The 25,720-nt window shown below is 40.3% G+C and overlaps 1 protein-coding gene across 1 annotated transcript; it reads right to left on the bottom strand.

Moving 5' to 3' along the window:
• Positions 1 to 1,424: 1,424 nt before the first annotated feature.
• LOC125291542 (alpha-(1,3)-fucosyltransferase 7-like) lies at positions 1,425 to 20,654 on the bottom strand. Its single transcript, XM_048238320.1, has 2 exons — positions 20,554 to 20,654; positions 1,425 to 2,587 (listed from the first exon to the last, which is right to left on the bottom strand). Exon 2 carries the CDS (start codon positions 2,563 to 2,565, stop codon positions 1,468 to 1,470), a length of 1,098 nt encoding a protein of 365 aa, XP_048094277.1. The 5' UTR covers positions 2,566 to 2,587; positions 20,554 to 20,654; the 3' UTR covers positions 1,425 to 1,467.
• Positions 20,655 to 25,720: the final 5,066 nt, after the last annotated feature.

Raw genomic sequence — 25,720 nt, 5'->3', positions numbered from 1 at the left:
CCCAAACTGCATGAAAATGTGTGTTTAGCAATCAGAATTTCAAAACATTTTCGGGGGAGAAACTCCCGGACACCAATATAGTCCGCACCCCTCTCAGAAAATACCTGTAGGGAGTTATTTATAATTTGGCCAGATTGTTTCATTTTCCTATCCCACAACCCCCACACTTTTAAAAAGCTTGATACGCCTCTGGCTGGTGGGGTGGCACTTGGGGTGGCCTACTGGATTCTGGGGGTGGCCTGTGGCCTGGAAATCTTTATTAAACAGGAAGAATGATAAGGCTATCTTTGAGCTCGTATTCTAGCTAAATACTATGCTTAATGCTGCACAGTGGATTATCCAGTCTCTATGCTGTTTTTTACGGACAGTTTTAGGAATCCACTTTGTTGTATATCATTATGTCTTGGCCTACCACTGTCTGTGTAGCTTGAGCAGTTTCAGTTTCTCTCGCGCATACATGCACACCCATTGAATGAGTGCTTATACCACTACCACCTAATTTTATGCGTCTATGTTTGATAACACCAAATTAGCAAGTATGTCTAGTATTTCTTTCGGTCTGCAGTTCCATGATCAATTGTGTCACAAATTATCAGACATAATTTGACTTATGGAGAGGCCTAAAACTCCCCTTAGCTGTTGTAGAATCAGCGAAACCTACGGACTCGAGTGGCTTATTGATTTTCTAAAACTGTTGCTATAAATAGCTGGCAAAGTTTCATAAAGTAAAGGCAAAGCACGAAATGTAACGATTTATTCATAGATAATCATTCTTCCGCCAAGAAATATATTTCCTCTAGCTGAATGGTTGCCAAGCAACGTCTAGACACAGTTACTTTAACTTTTGTATCAAGTTATGGTAGTGCAGTACTATAGAACGGAATGCGGTCAAGGTGTATGTTTGTGCTGGATTTTACAACGGCATCGAAAGTGATTCAGCCAATCACAATCAAGGACCGGAACTATCAGTTTTAGAAGACAGTGTAAGTAGTTATGTGTATGAAGGCTGTATCTGAACACATGGTACCCTCTAAGTTAATTCGATTTCTGAAATACATACAAATGCAACAGCATGATCTGAATATGTCACAGAAGGCCCAATCCATTCCAGCTGACCCTAGCCGTCCTGCCAGTTTAAGCTACGCCCCTCAGGCCGTAGGTACTCCATGCCCAGATGCAGGTCCAATAGACTCAGAAACTCTTTTATCCCGACTTCCATTTCCATTTTAAACAGTCTGCCAAAACTGTTTTAACTATATTTATTTTTATTATTGTGTTTTAGATACTGTGGGTATTTTTATGTATTGTTGTGTGTCTTGTCCTTATGTCTGTCTGCTGGCTGTGCAAATAATTGCCCCTTGGAGACAATAAAGTCACCTTGACCTTGTATAGACTTTGTGTAAAGATAAGAAAAAAGGTGCAGGTCACAGACAATGACTTTTTATTGGTGTTTTGATTCCTCTGATTTTATTGCCATTCCCAATTATGGAAGTCCTCATAGACCTTATGCTTTTGTAAGCTACTGACTTTGGGGCAAATTTTACAAAATTCCTCCCTCCAATCGCCAAATCGCTTTACCGTATACTTCAGTTTCCAGTTGAAGTATGAGGCATAGCGTTCCTTATCCTCCGCCAGACTCTTCAGGAACTTTCCAAGCTCCTCTAATGAAGGGAAGTCGTCCACATGGATGAAGGAGTCTTTTGGTGCCACCGCCTCATACTGTTCCCGTGGTGGACCTAAAACTACAGGCACTGCTCCACCCATGAAGCCATTGTACCACAACTTCTCTGTGATGTAGTCTTTGAAAATGGAGTTCTCAAAAGACAGGTAGAAGTAGCAGCGAGAGATTGTGGGTAACAGAACATTACCATCAAGGCGCTTATTCACTGCTCCACCATACACATTCACTGGTATAATTGTTTTCAGTCTGTTGTAAACAGCAGTTCTCTTATGGTGGGCTGCATAATTGCTCACAACCCAACAAGCCATAGATGACTTGTTCTTTGGTATGAAATCCTCAACTGTCAATCCAGTACCGAAGTCCTGGGGTACCAAACTGCCATATGGTGTATAAACATCTGCATCAAGGCGGTAAGACATGGTGCAATTAAAGTGCCCATCAAAGGGCTTCACATTTCCATTATTTGCTGGACTTTCCAGTGAGAACCATACCCACTTCTGCCTCTGTGGTCGGGTCTGGTCCACGGGCAGTCTTTGTTGACCTTGAATTAGCTCACGGTTGTGGAAAACCACAAAATCTGCTTGAGAGAACATGGACCGATCGTCCACCAACTTGCAGTTTGGTATGCCAAACCTCTCCCAACACACATTGCCATCCACACTAGATTTCTCTCCAAAAGGCCAGTACCACACTAAAACAGTTGTATTTGTGGCATTAATATTCATGTCAATGACTTCAGTTTCAATTCTTGAGGTCATTTTCATTTTACAGTGAAGGCCATTTAACAGTGAAGGCCACTGGATAAGCCAAAAACTGACAAAAAACGTGAGACAGACAAGGAAGGCTGCCAGCAGTGTACATCTGTGGCTACAGAAGTCCAGCATATTTGTTTTCTGATTGTTTTTGCTGTAAAACAAAACAACAAAGAAGCACAAATTAAAAAAAAATATCAAACAAGACTGGATGCTCAATCATATGACAGTACCACTCAGCAGTTTCTCTAATCTCTTTCTCTAATCTCCCTTTCTCCTCAGACCACTCTCACTCATTATATTGTTGCATCCATTTGAACAGTTGCAAAGTTATGAACATATAGGTCAAATGTTTTTGTTGGATTTAAGGAACTAAAGGTCTGATGAAGTCCTATGACTGACCAAAGGATGTACAGTGCCTATTAAAAGTATTCAGCCCCTTGCTAAAGTTGACTAAAAAGAGGAATCATCTTTTGGAAATGGATCTTAATGCCTTAATTAAAGGGGCTCTAAGCGATGCTGGGTAACGTCACTTCTGTTGACTTTCAAACAAAACAGAGAGCTAGCTCGCTACTTCCTTCCTTCCTTCCTTCCCTCCCTCCTGTGCTGCTCAAACTCAAGGTTGTTTTTGTTGCCGTTTTTGGAGCCTGTGCTGTCCACAGAAATCAAATTTTTTACAGTGTATTCAGGACACAGACAGCTAGCAGTTGGTTAGGTGATGTTTGCAGTAAGTGACATAAAATGTTTTAGCCTAAAAAACGTGTGGCATCGCTTAGAGCACCTTTTAAAAAATGAGAAAAATCCAACCTTTAAAGGCCGGATTAACCATTAGGGCAACTGGGTATTTGCCCAGGGGCACAGGACCAGTAAGGGGCACTGGACACATTAGAAATGCAGGCCTCACTTCCCTAATCATATGCAAATTTGTGCGACCCGCTCAATCACGTCAAAAACGGTACATGTCTGTAGCTGCCTGCACAAATGCCGCCTACCGTCAGCTCTACACTGACACGGTCAGTGAGTGAGGGCAAGCTATCACGTCGAAACATTTCGTAACCTCAAGACTAGGCTATTCGTCATGTCAGGATGTCATTTTAGCTGGTTAGCGGTTTCTCGAACGCAATTTAGGAGTTAGTCCACACTTCAACAACCCATAAACATGAAATCTGCTTATGTCTTTTTCTAACTTTTGAGAGGTAGAGACACTAAAATTAAGTTTTGAGTGTAGCGTAGTAATATGGACAGGTCATCTGCTGGAAACATTAGGCCTATTTTTTGGTCAAAGTTTTCTCCATGGATTCCTGGTCAGAACCCCTATTGGAACAGATTAAAACTTGGGGCATGTTGAATTTTGTTCAAAAATCCAATATGGCCGCCGTATTCCAAAATGGCACATTTTTACACACTTTTTGCTATGCTATGTGGACATTTCCGGTAAAAACAGTGTCATTTTAGCAAACAACTGTCATTTTCTATTAAATACATATTTACAGAGGTTAACTGATGACTAATTAACTGATTTAAAAAAATACAATTTTGTCAGATATTTGTCAAATATCAGAAATCATCAAATTTCCTTCAAACATAAACCTCTTACAGGTTAAATACATGTCAAATAAATTGGGTACCTTAACTTAAACAGATTAAAACATATGGCATTTAGACATTTTCCCAAAAACTCAATATAAATTCAATAATATCCCCAAAATGGGGGATTTTGGGGCCTAAACTATTACAGGAAGGAGAGCACTGGGCTACTTATTTCACCCAGAGGAACCACTGAGAAAAAGAGTCTTGAATTTGATCTAGTGGTTATGGTTGGTCGACACAACAGATGCTCATCAGATGACCGCAGTGAGTGTTTGGGGACCAGGCGCGTAGCAAGCGTGGGGGATGTGGGTGTTATAACGTACACACTTTTGATGGAACACGATTCTATCCCACACACTTTTTGTCAGATTAAAATGAAAGTAAAATATGATATTTGATTGAACGGTCATCTAGCCAATCACATCAAGTTAGCCAGTGAAGAACCAGAGCCGCTCTTAGTACAGTGCGCTGTGTTTGGAAAATAGGCTCCCCCTGGATTTTCATGTAAAAATGGATTCTTTGCATATTTTGTTAATATAGAGTCTAAGGAACAAGATTTTTTGTCTTCAAATTTTCACGATCCATCTTCAGTGTTTTTATCTGTATGTTTTAAAATAAGCGATTATATCTAGTCCGAAAAGTGATTTTCACATTTTCTTCTAATTTTTGGACAATTAATTCCACTTTTTGCACACAAAACCCCCAGATAATGTAGATTGTTGGTTGTTGGTTCTAAAACAATATCCATAGTTTTCAAACTTTGAGTGTCTGAAAAGTGTAAAAATACCTCCACCCTTGTTGCCTATGAAAAAAACAATTTCTTAATCTTTGCTTTTCTTGATGCTTTCCTTGATCTGCCATGTCATTCTATTGTCTACCTTAAGATAAATTTGTCTTGGAAATAATCTATAATAGTATAGGCAACACAGTACACCAGTAGTTGTCATAGGCATGGGTAGTTGAGTAACAGTAGGCAAAATTAACAAACAAAAGAATATAAGGTACAGTGGGCAGTGCTTCGACTTGGCCAGCTTCACTTGTGATCCGTGCGTGGGATCACGCGGTATCACGCGACTTTAATTTGTATTTTCCCAGTGAGACGCTGCAACAACCCAAACAACCGGTAGATGGCTCAAGTGAGCAGGGTGTCTCGTAAAAAGAAATGGAGCCTGGAAAACCCTACATAGACTTCACTACAGACTTTAGCAGACTGGTTTAGAAATAATTTAATAGCCAGAAATATGCCTGCCCTGCCCTAATAAAAAAATATTTGGTTGACTGCGAGTGAATCCTGTAGAAGAAATGCAGGACAAATTAAACATTCTGGTTTTCTCCGAGTGCAACGATGATAGACAGACATCATTTGGACAAAATATAGAGCATATTAACCTCCGTTGCTCAGCCAAATGCCTTCCTGTTAAGTTCTGTTATCACACAAGGCTGAAGTTAGCACCACTTTCAGATCGCGGGGGAGTTAATTTTCCATTCCACCTTAAATATTGCAATTTTCTACCACAAGGGGCGAGTGTTGACCGCAAATCCGCGATAACACAGGCATGTGCCTGTTGCAGATGAACAGGCATTGTTCACAGACGTTCAAAAGCCTGTATATCTTTTTCTGTTGACTCCATTGTTGAATGTTTTGATAAATGTTGCCTTTTGTGTTCTATTAAATAATTTGGTAATTTAGAAGGGGGGGTGGGTGGGGGGGTATGTAGAGGGTGGCAGATTATGTATTTTTTTTTACTTTCTGTGCTGGATCTATTGATACTATGTTGTGTTATGTTTTCTATTAAATAATTTTGTACATATTGCAGTGTGTGTGTGTGTGTGTGTGGGGGGTTACCCTACGGCCTACGGCCTACGGCCTACAGCCTACATGTAATTTTGCATCGGATTTTTCCACACATTCTATAACTACACTCTCTCCTCTTTCCAATGACACCCCACTTGTGAAATTCTATGGTGGAAAATGGCATATTTTGCCCTTTGAATATATAGTATGTATTTGTGAAATTGCAAAATTTCAGCACTTGAACAGCGACAGACATTCCACAATGACACCTCACTTGTGAAATTCTTTCGTGGAAATGTGACCTTTCCACCTCTTAGAACATATAATATGTATTTGTGAAATTGGAGAATTTCAGCACTTGAACAGCTACACACATTCCAATGACAACCCCCATGTGAAACCCCCATCGCATAAAATGGCTTTTTTTTCGATTCGAACTCCCATGGCCTATTTCTCTCATTGCAGTTTTTATACACTAAAATTGGTCCCTATTGGTCAAGACTGATTTGTTGCAAACAATTCCACCCTATATGAATAGTTGAGTGTGTCCTCTTCCAATGACATCCCCCATGAGCAATTCCATCCAAGAAAATAGGCTTTTTTAATTTCAAAATCCACAAGCTATTATTCTGATGGGGGGCCAAGCAGTGAAGCTGCGAAGCATCATTACTGTTTCTACCTTTTCTTATTTGGGCCAGTAGCAAAGCCCAATTGTATATTTACGCTTTCTTATTATTCGGGACCAAGCAGTGTAGGCACCTATTGTGTTTGTACATTTTCCTATTATTGGGGGCCAAGCATCGAAGCTGCAAGGCACCCACTGTGTTTATATGTTTTCCCATATTTAGTCATTCAAATATCATTTTTGTCAGTCAAGTTTTAGTCGACTAAAAGTCTCGTCATTTTAGTCTAGTTTTAGTCAAAAGAAAACTAAAGGTATCTTAGTCTTAGTCAATTTTAGTCAACACATTTTAGTCTTTATTTTTATAACAAATTATTTCTGATGATACCATTTGAGTCAAATAGTGTTTCACACATCTAAATTTTACAACAATATTGTGTGTCCACAGGGCTACTCGTCTGTTATAATTACTCATTCTGATTTTTTGTCAGTCAGTATGTTTACATGCACAGGTAAGTCGAGCTACAGTTATAGCTCGGCTGGGATTTGACCATAGACAGTAAAAGATTTGACTGCACCACTGTCATATTCGTAGACCATATCCTATCCTCATCACAGGCTACATATAGTGATCTTCCACTGACCTCATCCACAAGTGCTAAAAATCTAGCAGTTATAATTGACCAGGACCTATCAATAAATAATCACCAAAACGTCATTTTACCACTTAAGGAACATTTCAAAGATAAGGAAGTCCTTATCCTTACCAGACACTGAAAAATGAATCCACAGTTTTGTCACTTCAAGGATAGACTATTGCAATGCTCTATACACTGGCTGCAATAATACCGGTCTAAGGAACTTACAGCTTAAACAAAATGCAGCTGCTCGCACACTCACTAGGACCAAAAAATATGAACACATTTCCCCCATCCTAGCATCTTTACACTGGCTACCTGTTAAAAGTCTCATTGACTTAAAAATATTACTTGTAACATACAAAGCCATAAATGGCTGGGCACCTATATTAAAGATCTTTTAGTACCATATTACCCACCTAGACTGCTACGATCACAGAATACTGGACTTCTTGTAATCCCAACAGTAGAGGCAGAGCTTTCTGCTACAGCGCACCCCTCCTCTGTAATTAACTCTCTCCATCAATTTGATTAGCAGACACCCACCCTATTTTCAAGTCTAGACTTAACACATACATCTTTAGTGCCTCCCATAGTTAGGTATGGTGTAGTGTGGAACTTCACCCACCTCAGGGTTTTTATTGGAATGGACCACCTCTGCTGTGTCCTCATGTGACTGGCACCCTAGTCATGTGTGTCATGGTGGCAAATGACCATACCTGCGCTGGTGCTGACTACCCTTCACCATGCCTTAGGTATGCTGCCATAGCATAGCGCTGTCATGGACTTTTCATGTGTCATGCCGTACAACTCTGCTTCTTTCTATCTCTCAACTCCCCCTCTTACCTCTTGTCTTTGTCTTGCCATTCAACTCCCTCTTCTCTCCTTCTCCCTCTCTTGCCTTTTGTCTCTATAGTATAACACTATATAATACCATTGATATACTTATTATACTAACAATCATGACTTATAGTAATACCTACTATTTATCTCTCTTTCTTCCCTCTTACCTCACCTCACCAGTCATTAGCCATCCTTGTGTTTGGCCCTCATCGCACCTGAAGTCCCATCCCTATGACTGCCCTATATGATGACCCTGTGCCCCTTCAGGCCTTCTCCTGTCAGTGCATGGGATGGGCTGGGCCTGGTTGGGCTAATACCCTCATTGATTACACTTATGGTTAGGGTGGGGCTATAAGGGGTTCCCTATCTTTCTGATTAGGCATTTTTCTTACTTCTTGCAGGCACTCACTTTGATTCTCTCACACTTGCACTTTGCTCTCTCCCCTCATTTCTAACTCTACCTCTCTTTCTCTTTCTTTGTCTTTAGGCCCACTTCACTAGCTTCTATGCATCCATACATCCATACACTCATACACACACGCCACCACCCTCATTAATTTCCCCCTAGACATTTTGCTATTGGTAACCTTGTGCTTTACTTTAATAAATTAATATATTTGGTTTGAACCTTGTTGTCCGTGTCCCTCTTTATGTTTCGGTCTGGGAAAGAGCTGGTCGTAACACCTACCTGTTGCAGTCCCCTTGTCTGGATTCCTGGCCCGTGCAGCCTAGCTACCCAGTACTTGACATATGACAATTCCTAATCCCTATGGACAATACATGCCCTACATTGGACTATTTAAATTTTCTGACACTGAATAGGATTCATGCATACATCATACTGGTTATGTAACCATCTTACCTTTTTGTAACATATCTCAGGTTGTTGTGTTCTATTCTGTACACCTAACTAACCTATTCATTTATTATGTATACAGTACAGACCTTACTGCCTTGTAACTGACCCTAGGCAGATGGGTCAGGCCCTTGAGTCTTGTATCCACTCGAGGTTTCTTCCTATATGTATCTCCAATTCTAGGGAGTTTTTCCTCTTCCCTGTTACTCATGGGCACTCTCTGAATGTTTAACACTCTGTTAAGTGCCATGAGACATGAGTAATGTTTTGGCGCTCTATAAGTGACATTAAATATAAGTTGAAATTAAAATAAATGAAATTATTCACTGCACCACATTATACTGATTGCTTACACTTTTATTTTCCAAATCCAACTCCACTCCATTTTGTGAAGTTCTATTCATTTATTAAAAATGTAATATATGTATTGCTACTGTTTGTTCTTTCCGTACTCTGTTACTTTGCTGAAAAAAAACCCCAGCTATAAACCAGCTTATGCTGGAAGCTGATTTTAGCTGGTCTTTGCTGGCTTAGTTGGTTGGTTGTCACCGGGATGCTGTTGGTAAAATATTACATACCAAAGTGAAACATGAAATCCATGAGAATCATACAGGGTTTAAGTACAGCAAAGCATAGATATTCATACAGTAACAGAGGCAAAGTCAGGAATCATCCAGGCTACCTTAATCAATGACACAAATGGCTGCAAAACAGACAACAACAAGTGATATCAACACTGGGCTTTACATTATCCATGTTCAGAAGAACAGCACAGATGTTATACAGGGTCGCGGACGAGACGAGAATCATACTGAAGCTGGTGTCACACTCCACCTCAGTCCCATTGATGAGAATGGGGCTGTGTATGCTAATGAATACTTGGTGTGAGAGCTAGGGACCAAATCCTGAGGATGTACATACAATATTATGTTGACTTGTTACCACTATGGGGATGCTAGAGTTATGGAAATGAGCTCATATCTCAGAAAATCTTAAACGTATCAAAACTAAACTAGGGATGAGAGGTTATGTGGTGTATGGGGGAGGGGGTTTATCAGTGTGATTGTGTGTGTGTGTGTGTGTGTGGGGGGGGGGGTAAGTGTGATGAGAGGGGTAGCAGGTAATAGGGTGTGTGCAAGTGCAAATGCCAAAAGGAAGGAAGAGTAAAGAGTATGACAGTTCACTGTCCTGATGGTGGAAAGATGGGTATGCATCTAATGTAACAACACTGAGTTGCCATGACAGCTCCTGCTCAACTGCTTGGCCCCCAAATATAGCTGCAGAGCTGCAAATTTAGAGAGAAACGGACAAAATTCAAGAGCTGTGAAGCTTTCGGAAAGTTTTCACCTTGGTCTGTTGGTGGCGCTACAGTGCACATGATAAAGTTTTGTAAATTGATGGGTGGGGCCTTACCTTTTGCCTTAATCCACTGATCAAGTTTGAGCTTGATAGATCAAAGCATTGCAGAGCTATTTGCATTAATGCTGTTAAAAGATTGATGGATTTTGACCAGTTGGTGGGCCTAGATATTTGAGGTTTTGGGGGCAGTAACTTGGTGAAATTGGTCAGTGGCCTGAGTAGAATGTCCCATTACTTTAGGGAGCAAGGGGAAGTGCTATTTTCCCCTTAAAATCAACCCTCAAAATATAGCCAGGACCGATGCAGGCTTAAAACGAAGTGGGAGATGAAATTACCCAGGATACCGTGCAAGCTCACCGAGCCAGCCACATTTTTCATATATTTTCGCAAATAAGCATATTAAAATTTCGAACTTTGTTGAAATGTTAGTTTGATGCACATCTGATGGACTGTTGAGTTTTGAACACTAATGTTAGAAAATGTCTCACGAAGCTATCTGTCGATGTTCATGATATCTGCTGAGTGCTTTGAGAGAGTCTGCCCATCAAATAAAGTTATATATCTGATCTGGGTAGTTTCGTCAATATTTAAGGTGTGTGTTCTGTGAGCACGTTTGCTACGCTAATTTGCATATAGTGGTGTCCCAATTCATAGGGAAAGATCTTCACCTCCACTTCCCTTGTCGAGGGGGCTTTAATGTTGAGGGCAATCAAAACCAAGTGGAAGTTTTAAGGGGGGAGAAATGGGACGGACCCTAAGAGTAGCCTAGGTCTGAAAGGCTTTGTGAATAACTTAATAAGAGAAACTCCTATAGCTAAAATCTTTTATTGCTATTTAGGAGTAGCCTACTCCTAGTGGTAAGATAAAAGGCTTTGTGAATATGGCCCCTGGTGTCTAACCCAATGCATAGCCCATTTACACAAAATAATGGTTGAATATTAGGCTACTGATCATTGTTATTTAAGAACATGCAGAGCACCAAAAACATCTTGCTCGTAAAAAATCATCATACCGCACATTGTATGGTCTGTTATTTAACCTACTTACTGTAGGCTGCGCAAACCACAGGCCTTTATTTTGGGCAAGCCTGCATTCGAGGCAGGCCTTCTGTTGAAGAATTTTATATAAAGCCTGCGCTAACAGTAATCCTCCTGCCCCCGATACCACAGCTGTGGATAGTGTGGAATGCAAGTAATAACACAATCCAATGTGTGTGTCAATTGTCCCCCGCTAACCACCTCACATATTTCTCTAGATTTTGCAACGACCTTACATGACACAATGCCATAAAATGCCAGTGTTTAGGACACCGAATAATGTTTGTAATGATACCAGATAGGCCTATGTTCAACAGTAACATAAGTGTAATGAGCTATTCATTGTTGAAGGTGCATGGTGAAGTGAAATTCGTACTTTGGAAAACAAACATATATAAAGCCGATATCATTGGATAGGGACTATGCCTACTTGTTTATTTTTTACGTAGCCTACAATGGCCAGTTCGGACAAAGCCGAAATTACTCATTTTGAAAAATTTGTATGGTTATATTGCTTGACTTAAATCCCAGAGAGTAGGCTAGGCTACCGCACCCCACAGTGATGGGCCTAGCGATCTTACGCGTTCACGGCAAACAAAAATATTTTTAAGGATGGCCTGGCAGTGTTTTTTTGCGCGTCTGCAGAAGTCAGCCAAATATAAATGTAATTCTGTGGCATAAAGCAGATGTATTTGTTTATTGTACAGAAAAATAAAAATGACATGTCAAGCAGTCAATTGACTACATTGCAGTCAAGAAGTTGGGCAAATTAATTTACGAAACCAAAACGTGGGTCATAGTTGTCTAAGCCTCTATTGCGTAGCCTGTTAAAAACGTCGCCAGATAGTATTAAATCGGCAACAACATTGTTTTCTGCAGAAGCCTACCCAAGGCTACAGATTAATTCTGAACAGTTATTTCTCTACTGGCTCAATTATCACACCACTGTTTTGATTTGCGTAGCTGCGTTACCCCCAACACTGACAATAATGTAGACAGCAAATTTCGATTTCGATTTTGGTTACCACCATGTAGTCAAGCCTTAAGACATACCTAAGTAGCCTAAATCGAGGTAATGTTTAATTATGCATGATTTATTTTGTTATTGAATTCGTAGGCTGGGATTACTCTCGGCAAGTCTCCTGCTTTTTCAGTAGGGGCGGCAGGCAGAGCGATGTACAGTGGCAGAGCGACGCACAGTGGCTGAAAGTGGTACTAAAGCTTCACGCAGCTTCACGCCTCGTAATGCACGACTGAAGTGGTCATTTGAAAGCGATGCCCACTGTACAAACAAACAGACAAACCATGGATGGCCCTCTCACAGTCTGAACTAATACAAAAAAAATAAATAACTCCAGGGAAAACATTGCTCAGACACTAAACCATGTGCATTTGCTCTCTTTAAATGCAACAGGTTATCCACAGCCAACAGGGCGGGCGTGCGAGAGAAGCAATGAAGTCTTAAGAATTATTTTATTTGAGAAGAATTAAGAATAAAGCCATGTTCTTCCAACAACGACAACCACACGCACCCATGCACCCAGCAATTCAAATGACCGGCATTGTTCTCCCAGAGAGGAAGCTACGTATGATCACCACCCACAGGTGGGCGTGTGTGCTAGCGCTGCAGGTCAGCCTTTCCACATACACACCTAGCTTTAAAGTTCACCGTCCTGGTAGCATACCTATCTGCCAAGGCCTGAAGGGGACAGGGAGAATATTTACTTGGAAGGGGTTTGAATGCTGTCCAGCAATATTATGAGTGGAACGTCGGAGGGATAGAACCGGATCAGGGTTCAGACCCAACTCCTCCAGGGGGCACACGATTGGAAAATCTTTACCTGCTGCTATATTTGGGGCCAGCTCTGGTTCTTCCAAAATGTGCTAAATGGTGCCACTGCCAGGTGGCTGGCGCTGTTTGTGGGGGGTTGGACATCTGATACGCCCTCCAAATGAGCCTGGGACAGTTGGTCAAGGCTAAAGTTAACACCATCTTGGTCAGTGTGATGCTAAGCATTAGTCTAGTATAGACTGGTGTGGACTATGGCTACCCTCAACTGCAGGGTTACCGAGGCCTGGCTCCCTCCCAATACACCCATGAGGCTATGGAGCAGCCAGTGCTAGTGGGCTGGATGAATCTTGACCAGTGGGAACAGATTTAAGCTCGGAGCAATGCATGGTCTTAACTCATTGAGTGCCAAAAACGTAATATTACGTTTTCCCTTCCCATGCGTTGAGTGCCAAAAACGTAATATTACGTTTTTAGCCTTTTTTTTTAATTACGAAACTAGACACTCTAACACACCTTATATGTGATTTTGGGAACTCTGTGATAAATGGAAATGAAATATATGACAATCGAAAACTCATGAAAACGCACAATCTGGACATTTTATCATAACTCGGTTGCCGCTTTGGGTCGAATCAGTGACGCATGCACGTCAGGTCAAAACCAGGCCATTTTTGTGGGTCTATCACTAGGTGGCAGTCTCGCCAGGTCTCGCTGATCACTTCCCGGAAAGTTTACACAAGTAAGTAACAGGCAACACTTCATATTTCATGAAAGATGTTATATCTCCATTTCTAGAAAAAAACAGCGATTTTGATGAAAACTAGCCACTGTTTAGCTTGGGATTTCTCAGGAACAGAGGCGTGTAGAAATACACGGTTTGCACCCACCGAGAGCTTAAAGTCTCACCTTTTAATCGAGCCATTGTACAGTATGTGTTCATAGCTATAACACAGAATATGCTGTGGCTGTACAAAAATCATCAACAATGGTCTAGATTGCTGGCACTCTAGGACAAAGCTCCCGAAAACAGCTTGGCATTCAATGAGTTAAGGGGGCCCTCTTCCCCATATGGCCTGATCTTATAGCGTGTGCCAATTCCATCCAGACACTCCACAATTTATACTTGGTAGACACCCATGTATCCTGGATTTTGTGGCGACCGTGAAAATGGTTCTTGCAAAAGAGTTTACATGCACATTACGTTTAGCTGACACTTCTTCACCAAAGTCACTTACATACTGTATGTCAACTATATTACAAGGGATCACATTGTCCCTGGAGCAACTTGGGGTTAAGTGCCTTGCTCAAGGGCATAATAGTGAAAGCCGGGAATTGAACCGACAACTTTCAGGCTATTGCACGCTAGCCCAGCTCCTTAACCACTACACTACCACCGCCCACTAGAAAAAGACTAGAGTGCCAGGTGGTAATATGGGTTGATGGTAATTTTGATACCATAGATTTAATAGAGACCCAGTCAGACCAATAGTATGAAAAATCAGGAACAGAGTTTATTTACAATGATGCGCATCAAGGGAGAGACAGCATGACTTCACCTAAAAATCCATCAGCTGCTCTAACTATACAAGGAAATAGTTAGGGTTTAAGTATCCTTCCAGGCTGACGGGAGATGGCGTTGGTCATCCCATCTCACCTGGACTACACTGAATCAGACCCTGATTAGTGGCAACCTGGCAATCCGGAGCAGATAGCTACTGACGCAGCCATGCAGAACAGTGAAACTGCAAAGTCATAATATTCCTGCTTATCTCTAAATACAGTCACACACAGATATACACAGGGACAGTACAGATATCATACAGTCATTACATAGAATCATACTTTTTAGTATCAAAAGTGACCCACTAATGAGAAATGCAGAACATTAAACCACATATTGGAATATTGGACATAATGCAGAACATTAAACCATATATTGGAATATTGGACATAATGTTCTATTCCACTTTCTCTCAGGGTACAGTGTCAGGACCACCATGCCTACGATATGCCGCTGTGCTAGTGTCTTATAGCACCAGCATAGACAGAAGTCAGGTACACTTGATGTTGCACCACCCAATCAGTCAGTGGACTGTCCCTGTTGTCACATCCAGTATTTCCAAGTAGGTGATCGACTGGTAACTGTGGCTTCTGACCGAACATCAGCTCGTATGGGGAGTGCTGTGTGGACTGGTACACGGTGGTATTATAGGCAAACAGGAGCTGATGGAGCAACTGGGGCCATTTATGCTTCTTTTCAGGGGGTAAGGTCCTGAGCAAGTCATGAAGTGTCCTGTTGAAACGTTCACATTGACTGTTACCCTCTGGATGATAAATGGTGGTTCTAGTCTTCGTTATGCTGTAGATGTCACACAGGTGCTTCAACAGCCCTCCCTCAAAGCTGCACCCCTGATCAGAGTGGATTCTCCTTGGCACGCCATACACATAGAAACATCTCTCAGTTAGAATCTTAGCTAAGACTTTGATCCAAGACACACTGAAAGTGTAGGAAGGAGAATGTCATAGTATACAGTATCAAAGGCTGCAGGTAAGTCTAGTAGAATTAATACTGATGACTGAGCAGACTCCTGATTTGAGGTGCTGCTGTTTACGGGTTTGAGTCCTGGTGTGTGCAGGGCTGAACCACGCAGGTTAAACAGTAAATGTAAATAGGTTAAATAGGTTAAATTAGCTACTCTCAATGCTTCAGTCACAGACAGAGCAATTTCAGTAGAATGATCACTCTTGAAACCAGACTGCATACGGTCTAGCAGTTTGTTCTGATACAGGAAGTCATAGACTTGCTTGAAGAACACTTCCTCCAAAGTCAACAAGAAAGGAAGATGCGAGACAGGTCTGTAGTTCTTCATCAACTGTATGAAGTGTACTTTTTTTTTTTAGCAAAGACATAACCCTTGCCTGTTTAAAAGAAGGAACTATTCCAGAACTGAGTGAAGTATTAAACACATGCATGACTGCTGGCAGAACATCAGGTGTGATAGATGGCAGAAGAATAGATGGGACAGGATCCAAAGGGCATGTTGTTGGATTACTTTGCTGAAGCAGTAGAGAATCCTCTTCAAAAGGAGAGAAAGAGTCCAACAATTCACAGGCAAAGCTCTCTTTATGGGCTCATCAAACTGAGCACTTATCCTGTTGTGTTTGCGGTCAAATGTGACCGATTGACAATTCTTTTCTCTAAAAAATATTGTTAACTTATTCTCACCATGAGGTTTCTTGACTTTGTTAACGCAGGGCATCTGAACACACAAAACAATTTTTTATGTTTTTATAACAATTTGAGTTATAACCCGCGATTAGAAATGAATGGGTGAAAAAATGGTCAGGTGTATAAAATTGAGTCCAGGCACATACTTATTGATCAGATGGACTATATGTGCTTCTGTACATTAAAATACACACACAAACACACCCTCCCCCCTCTTTGCTTCTATGCCAGCCCCCATTGGAACCTTTCCCCAATAGAATCTTCCCCTTTTAGGTCAGTGAGGCCATAAATAGCAAATGGATCACAACATTAGATGATGTGTGTTACTGTGGATTTAACAATTTATAATGCAGCGGTCACCTTCAGTGAAAATGATGCAAAGTCATCTGCTGACAGTGAAGTAGCTGATGGCAGTGGTGGAGGATTGAGAAGAGATTTGAAAGTTGAAAAAAAGTTTTCTATTCTCAATCTTGCTCTGAATGTCTTTTTTGCTAGTGTAACAGTGAATGAAAAGATGATAGCAAAGACTGGTAGTTACTAAGATCATTTCCATCTCTGGATTTACGTCATTTGGTAACACTTTATTTTAATGTGTCGCTGTTACAGTGTACCTACCTAATTAGGTACAGTGGTACAACCTGTGTAACAACATGTACTATCAGGTACTATCATTGTACTTGCATTATGTATTTGTGGGTACCTACATATAGTTGTTACATTGTAATACTGAGTGCTTTTACAAAACTTTGCCAATTTGCCTAAATTTTCATCAGAGGCAAAGACCTGACCTGAGACCTGCTGGATGGGGTAAATCGGGTCATGATCGATTTGATATACAAAGCATGCTTAGCTCCAGTCAAGGCCTCATTGTCTTCAGTGTACATGTAACAGCTGTGCTGCTACAACCTTGTTACTCTTTGATACAGTGGAATAAACTGGAACAGGTCTTGTCTTGGAACAGGTCTACTAATTCACATGTACTGTGTGGTGTAACAGCAGACACGTTTCAACACATCAATGACAGGATGCATAACATCATTGACAGGATGTATATATGTAGATGTAAGTACTTAACTGGTACACTTTATTTTAATGGGTTTATTCCACTGTACCAAAAGAGTAATACATGTGTACCAACACAGTTGATACATGTACTACAGTATGTAGGGTAATGGCAGACATGTTCCAAGACACCAATGACACAACATACATGTAATACTGTATGTAATTGTAAGTACTTAACTGGTACACTTCATTTTAATGGGTTTATGCCACTGTATCAAAGAGCAATACGTGTGTACCAACACAGTTGATATATGTACTATACATATATCAACTGTAGTGAATTAGTAGACCTGTTCCAAGACATCGAAGACATAACATACATGTCATATGTACATGTAAGTAATTAACTGGTATACTTAATAGGTTTATTCCATTGTATCAAAGAGTAACAAGGTTGTAGCAGCACAGCTGTTACATGTACACTGAAGACAATGAGGCCTTGACTGGAGCTAAGAATGCTTTGTATATCAAATCTATCATAACCAGATTTACCCCATCCAGCAGGTCTCAGGTCAGCTCTTTGCCTCTGATGAAAATTTAGGCAAATTGGCAAAGTTTTGTAAAAGCACTCAGTATTACAATGTAACAACTATATGTAGGTACCCACAAATACATAATGCAAGTACAATGATAGTACCTGATAGTACATGTTGTTACACAGGTTGTACCACTGTACCTAATTAGGTAGGTATACTGTAACAGCGACACATTAAAATAAAGTGTTACCTAATCGGTTTAAGTTAAGGTACCCAATTTATTTGAACTGTATTTAACCTGTAAGAGGTTTTTGTTTGAAGGAAATTTGATGATTTCTGATATTTGACAAAATTAGAATTTTTTTAATGATTTAAACTTAGGGTTTTAAAATCATCAGTTAACCTCTGTAAATATGTATTTGATAGAAAAGGACAGTTTTTTGCTATAATGACACTGTTTTTACTGGAAATGTCCCCATAGCATAGCAAAAAGTGTGTAAAAATGTGCCATTTTGGAATATGGTGGCCATATTGGATTTTTGGACAAAATTCAACATGCCCCAAGTTTTAATCTGTTCCAATGGGGTTCTGACCAGGAATCCATGGAGAAAACTTTGACCAAAAAATAGGCCTAATGTTTCCAGCAGATGACCTGTCTATAAGCACACCCATAATTTAGTGGCTTTTTATGCATAGAGCGAGCGCATTCGTGCCTGGTATAGATTACAATTTAATGCAGACAAGGCTTACATGCTATGAAAATGACACGTTTTGGCGAGACGAAGCTAAAGGTGAAGATATCTATTAGGCCTACTGGATCAGCAAGGTAAGACGAGAGTGCCACTCGAACCCTAAAGCACAACCAGTAGGCTGTTACAGCAGCTTTGAGAAACACCGATGGGCTGCTTAGAATACTTTGTTGTAGTAGATGATAGCCTACACAAACAACATTGATTTTTGTAAATTAAACCGCTTATCAGTGCAGATTTATTTATAGGTATCCTCGTTTATTGCGATGTCCAAGTTCCATGTTAGTGTTTGTTTCACGTAGGCCTACGTATGCACTGTGTGGTTTGGATGAGCCAGACGCGGGCAGCTTGACTGTTTTGAGCTTAAACTTTCTGTCTAAAATTGCGTGAAAAACGTCCAATTAGTTGCCAGAATTCTAAAAATTTGCTTGGGGGAGAAACGCCCGAATTTGTGCAATTCCATCCATTAAAGGAGAATTCAGGTGTGATATTGACCTAAAGTGTGTTGAAACATGATACCGAGTGTGAACGTATGTCTCATTGCCCATCTCGGCTTGTCCCCTGCACTCCAAAATCTGGCGCTAGTTAGCCGATGCTACCAACAGCTTTTTTCAATGGTGGCTAGCCATGCAAATAAATCACTGTTTTACACCATTTACGAGGCTCAATGTATCTCCCACACTTCATTGGTAGACTTCCAAGGGCCCTGACATTTAAAACGAGACATTGAGAACTTTGAAAAAGCACTGGTAGTTTACTTACAAGGCGATTTATACAGACAGTATCTTCATGAAGTTTAGCGTTTGCAGCCATTTTGAATTTAGTCACGATAAATTCGGCGGCGAGTAAGAATGAACAGGTGTGATAAGGGATCAGATTCCAAAAATAATTCCGTGGAAATGCATGGATTCCAGTTGCTGCTACTGGAAGAAACTGGAATCCATGCATTTCCACTGAATTATTTTTGGAATTTTTTATTTAAAAGCAAATAGCAAATACGTACTTCAACTTAAGTTAAAATCTGATTTAGCAACTTGACAAGGTGTATTTTTAAGTAAAGGAATTGTGTACTTTGTCTCAGTTTAATTCTTTGGTAACACTTTGCTTGACAGTATCGACATAAGAGTGACATGACACTGTCATTCTGTCACTATCAGTTTAATTTGCAATATGCAAACCATGCAAATGCTTCCTTCTACCATCTCCCTTAAGCTTCCTTAAATTCATATGTACTTCCTCTTCTTTCAAACCTGTATGCTGTTTGGAAGTAAATTATCTACTTGATTACATTGTATACCTATGTGTTTTTATTCTTGTTACTGAGGCGAAACAATGATTTTGATTGATTTGATATATTTATCTGTGGTACAACATTGCCACTTTGTACACTAAATGCCCATATACTGAGCTACTGTACTTTCACATAGATTTTCAAGTGCCTACTAGTTTCCCCACATACCATTTTAATCCTATGAAAATGACCGAAAAACACCACCTCTTGTTTAATCCTTAAAATCTTTAATAGCATTAATAAAATAGTTTGTAAAGAAATAATGGTTGATACCAAGTGATTTCAAGGGCCAAAAATAATATGAAGACATAGGATTTGAATCGAAATATTTTACAGGCCTTTGAACAAAATCTGAGACGGTGCCACAACAACCTTTTCTGATTCGACACGGAATTACCCTCTTATGACTTTTATGGACATACTATGGACTTTTAATGCATTCATGCCGGTCGACTTTAAAAATTCCAACCTCCCAAAAAAGTGTGTTCATGAGATCAGCTCGGAAAACAAATACAGGAAACGCATAAATAAGTTATTAGAACTGCTTACTATGGTTGAGCAAGAAGGAAAATGTCACAGGCTGGTGTTTCTATAGCATTAATTTAGTTTTAAATGAACTTGCCTATTTGTAATAAGAGTGAAATTTGTCTCTTTTGCTGTTGCAAGGGAGGTTGAAGAATATGATAGTGAGGTCAAGTTACGAGCAAAAAATCCGACCCAAATGCATTCAAGTCATTTTTCCACCTCATTTCATATAAGATGATATAAGCTTCCTTACCATTTGATGGAAGTGTAGAACACCTGCAAACTGTGCCCTTATGAGGTACTTGCTCTGGCTGTTACTCCTGAATGACATTCAGGGTTGTATTGTTCTGAGGTTGGATGCCAACAACCAACCAACCGCCCCGCCCCGTCTATCTATCCCTATCTCAGGTGACTGTAATGATCACTGAGCAGGATGGCCAGGATCTGTCATGAGAATTGGATCATTGTAGTGGCTGACTAGTCCATGACGGAAATTTTAATCTCCTGGCTAGGGAGCTCAGTAAAATGTAAATGGGAACAAATGTTAGTCATTAACCTATTAAAATGTCTTTATTTGTGCTTAAAATGGTCTGATGTAAGCATCATTAATAATGGATTTGGTCTGTATGTATTCTTGTTTATTCTTCCTTAATAGCAAACTTAATAGCAAACTCAGTGTAAATCTAAGGTTAGTGATATACAGTATTTTAAGGATCCAAAAAGAGAAACTGGCAAAATAGTTGTACAAATAGATACTCCTAGATGCACCTTCCTTCTCCTACTTAAGTTAACACACTGGTAGCCAGCACCTCATCTTGGTGTGCGTTACATCTATCCTCCACAATAGATACTCCTACCTGCATACTTTTCAAACCTGTTTGCCAGGTTCATGGCTGGACCTGTCGCTAAGCCCGCCCCCATTGTTACCGTGTGAAAACTCGGACAAACAAACCAGACTTGAATAGAAATACATTGTGGACAATGGCAGCTGACAGTATATGAAAGCAGGCTTTGAGGACGTTTTGGTCGAAAAAGGATTTACTTTCCTCCAGAAGCTATCAAAAGTGACTTAATTATGCTATGGAGGGGTGTTTTCAAAACTTTAGAATACATACAAGGTGACAAGCAGTTGTGGCGAGTAGCCGTGCAAATCACCTGCAAAAACACTGACGTTAATGCTAGCTGCTAGCTAGTGGAAGATTGATACTAAGATATGTTAGGTTACGTTAATATTTGATGTTGTAAGAATATAGTTGGTTAATGAGCATTTTTATCATGGGATTTAACAGGGAACATGTGCCCACGTTGTTGGCTTAGTAGCCTACATTATGTCGAGCTGTTGCAAACGCGAGAGATAGGCTACTGTTGATGAAAATATAGGCCTACCCCGTTTTCTAGCATCTCGGGGTACCGGCTATCAGTATTACACGTCCCCCATGCAAAACGTTTGACCATGGTTATCCGTCGGTTTTTTTTTAGTTAATAAACTCCATAAATAACCATTAATTTGTCATTTTATGCCTGCTCCCTGTTGTTTCCTATTGAGTTGTCCGAGCTGATGTCCGAGTCCCGTTGAGGCTGGACTGTCATTGGCTCATCAGCGTTCTAAGGGTGGCGCTTAGCGACAGGTCAATAGGCAAATCATTGACAATAAGTTCTCTATACAATAGCTACAAAAGTGCAAGAAGAGGAATGAGAATGCGGGGAGGAAGGGTATAAAACAGGGGTCTCAAACACCCGCCCCGCGACGTATGACAAAAAAATAATGTAATCCTTGAGGCTATTAATTGCGACAAACAACGATACTGATTAAAATAGACGATAGATCCAGGTACGGTGACAAATCTCATGTGTAGGCCTACTCTGCTCCACTATGTGCAAGACATCCATAGCTTGATTCAAACCCAAAATCGCTGCGCAAAGTTTTCAGGAAATACTTGTATTACACGCGAGAAACACAAAGACGTGCATATGTAATGACGCGGAAGCGATGCAGGCCATAGTGTTGCAGAAATTGAAGCAGAAATTAAGCAGAAATAGGCCTACACCAAATGTTGAAAAACGTTCACGTGCGATGAAGTCTTAGGTAAGCTATGTTATTCACCTATTCTAATTCTGAAGGAGAATATCCTTTTGGAGATTATGATCGATCGTCTATGACAGTGATAGTCACGGTGCGTCTGTGAATGGAGGTGCGTGTATATGTAACCGGCAGACTAACTGCTGTACCAAGTTTGTCCTCCTGTTCTCACCGTAGCTCCTCTCCTATCGGTCACGCCCTCCAGTTAGCTTGCAGGTGGCTATGTACTCATTAGCGTCAATGGCACTTTCTATAAGACCGGCACCGGAGGTGGGCTAGTAAGTGATCCCTAGGCTCCGTACGTCCTCCCTACACTGTGTTCGCACCTATGAAAGACGCTTCCGGGTAGTGTTTTGTTGATCTACCGAAGGTATTTACAAGCACTACACCGTAGATGATTGAACTGTATGGTCCTTTTGTAAATGCCTTCACGCACATTCACAGCATTGTCTTTAACGTAGGTCTTGACTGAAAAGACGCCGTGTACGCGCAGGTTGCACTTTCTATTGGGAGATGCGTTAAGGTTTGCGTACTGGAGAGATACCAGGGAGTCCCATTTCCATTCATGTTGAGTGCTGTATTCCTAGAGAAAGATTGCCACTGCTGCTTTGCCTCCTGTAGATTTAAGTAATTGTAGCTCTTGCCTCATTTTGTTTTCTTTATTTTGTTTTGTTTGTCCGATTGATTTGGCCTAAACATAGGCGTGGCTGGTTTCATTTATTTGCCCTCCGTCGTGGTGTGTCGGCAACAGGTGTGGTATTGGCTGCCCCAGTATTTTGCTGCGGTAATGTGTGATGGCAGTAATGCTAACATCTAGCTTTCTTGACCCAGCCAGTTATTGCCAATAGCAACCATATCTTCCCTTCTCCCCTCCAGAGAAACAGAGTGTTGCAGCTGTTCCGCGGGGCAGGTCGCCGGATCTGAGTCCTCCTCTTCGTGTACTTCACACAGTATTTGTAGTGGTAACGTGCACCTCACTATTTGCAGTGATCACTCTTTGTAGTACCTGTGCCTATGCGATGTGTGTGTGTGTGTGTGTGTCTGTGAATAGGCAACAGAATCCGCAGCACGGGTGGTGTGTCGGTCTCACTCCTCTTCCAGGACAGGTAACCGCTCCCGAACAGCTGATCAAATTAACCCTACTTGATTACATGTAATATTCCTGGTGGCAGCCACTACCTTCCTCTTGCTGGCCTATTGGGCCTAATATGTACTGCACTCCATCCTGAGAATCAAACCCAAGACTGACTTTTTAACTGAATTGCTTGTGAATAAATTGTTTATTTTTTCATTGAAATACCACGTCTCTGTCATTACTGGCTTATCTGTGTGCGAGAGCCCTCTTGTCTAAATCAAGGTGTTGGAGGTCTAGCTAAAATACATCTTGGTGTGAAAGGCCCCAAGTGGCGTAGTCGAGCACTCTATAGTCAAGACTCTTGTCATCTGACTCCCGTGGTCACATATACAACGGTGTCCACTAAGCATACCATGCTTGTTTCGACCCTCTGCCCAACATAGCTTGGAGGTTGCAGTGGTAATCGTGATGATAGTGTCCGTAATGGATGTGGTACAGACAGCAGGGCTAGTAGAAATAGGGCTCTAAAGAACTACAAAGTCACCCATAATATGATGCGAACTTCTGGGCACTGCAGATTACCCTTTGATAGGAACTGTTTGACCAGAATACTTTATTGTAGGCCTATATTGTAGTAATCTATTACTAAACCACAACATATTAGGTGTTGGTATACATCTTAGGTGTTTTCCTGTTAATTTGTTATGTGGGTAATATGAAAAAAGGAAAGTAAACCTGCTTAAATATGTTCATCCATTTACTGAAAGGTGCATAATTTGAGGCGCTTGCCATCCAGTGACAAATTACATGGGTAAATTTACCCCCTTCATAAACTTTTTGTTTTACTCAAAGATTTTTACATTTACAGTAGGACTTCATCTCTGACCACTTTCAAGCCATGGCCTTTTGAAATTTTGATATAAAAATCCAATGGTGTTGCTTTCTTAACCCTGATGCCTAGTTTGCCAGGTTTAAAAAAGTTATGAGAGGAAATATTTTTATTTGGTGTGAAACACACACACATACCTGTTTTTATGTTTTTCATTTATTTTATAATTTGTATTAATATTTATTTTATCATTATTTTATTTATAAGCTAAGGTTGCTAGCACAGGTGTCTAAAACTAGATAAAAACACTTGCACTTTCTGTTTGCAGTTTTGTGTGGTATTTGAAAAAAAGAACATTGCATTTTCAGAAATAGCCGGCCCTCCAATCAGATGACGTTGGCAGAATTGGCCCCCAGCTCATTTGAGCTTGAGACCCCTGGTATAAAACGTCTGACTTTTAAATCTCGAAATTTTGACTTTATATATCATAACTAGAATTGTAATGCCAGAGGAATTACAATAGTGGATGGAAAGCTGCTGGCTTAATGTTGGTGGGGAGATTCCTGGAAAAAAAAAAAAAAAAAAAAAACATTGAATCACTTAAAGGTGCTCTAAGCGATGTCACACGTTTTTTAGACTAAAACATTTTATGTCACTTACTGAAAACATCACCTAACCAACCACTAGCTGTCTGTCCTGAATACACTGTAAAAAAACGCGATCTCTATGGACAACCCAGGCTCCAAATACGGCAACAAAAACAACCTGGGCAAACCTAGCCCATAAAAACAAACAACAAGCCTTGGATAACCAGCAATGTCAAGACCCTTCTCAATAGGAAAAAGATGGCGTTTAGGAAGGGGGATATGGCAGAGCTGAGAGGGAGATCTGGACAGGGCGAACCAGTTGAACCACTTCTACAACAGGTTTGACTGCCCTGCTCCAGCTCGAATGGCAGTAGTCTGTCCACCACCCCCTGCTGACTCAGACACTACATTGTAAAAAAAAATTGTAATATAACAGAATTTTACTGTTTATTTTACAGATTTTGTCTGTATTTTTAAAATACCATTTAATTAACAAAAAGAGACTGTGATTTTACATGTCAAATGTAAACTAACATGAAATCACTGTAACTGTGAAAACACACAATATCCCTGTTCTTTTACAAAAACCCTATTAGAAATCCATATATTTATTGTTAAAATACGTTCACAAATATATCGTAATTTCACAAATATTTGTCTGTTATTTAAGGGAATAAACTGTAAAATTCCACTTTAAAACTCTAAAAAAAGTAGAAAATAATTTAAAATTACTGAGAAATTAAAAGTAAAATAACTATTTAATTAGTAATTTTACTATAATTTCTTCGTTAAGTGACTAATGTTTTCATTGAAAATAACTACAATTACTGTAATTTCCTAGATGGTAAC

Source organism: Alosa alosa, chromosome 3 (assembly GCF_017589495.1).
Source record: "Alosa alosa isolate M-15738 ecotype Scorff River chromosome 3, AALO_Geno_1.1, whole genome shotgun sequence".
NCBI classification, from domain to species: Eukaryota; Metazoa; Chordata; class Actinopteri; order Clupeiformes; family Clupeidae; genus Alosa; species Alosa alosa.
Note: the sequence above shows the minus strand (reverse complement) of the source record. Positions and strands in the feature narration are given on the sequence as shown.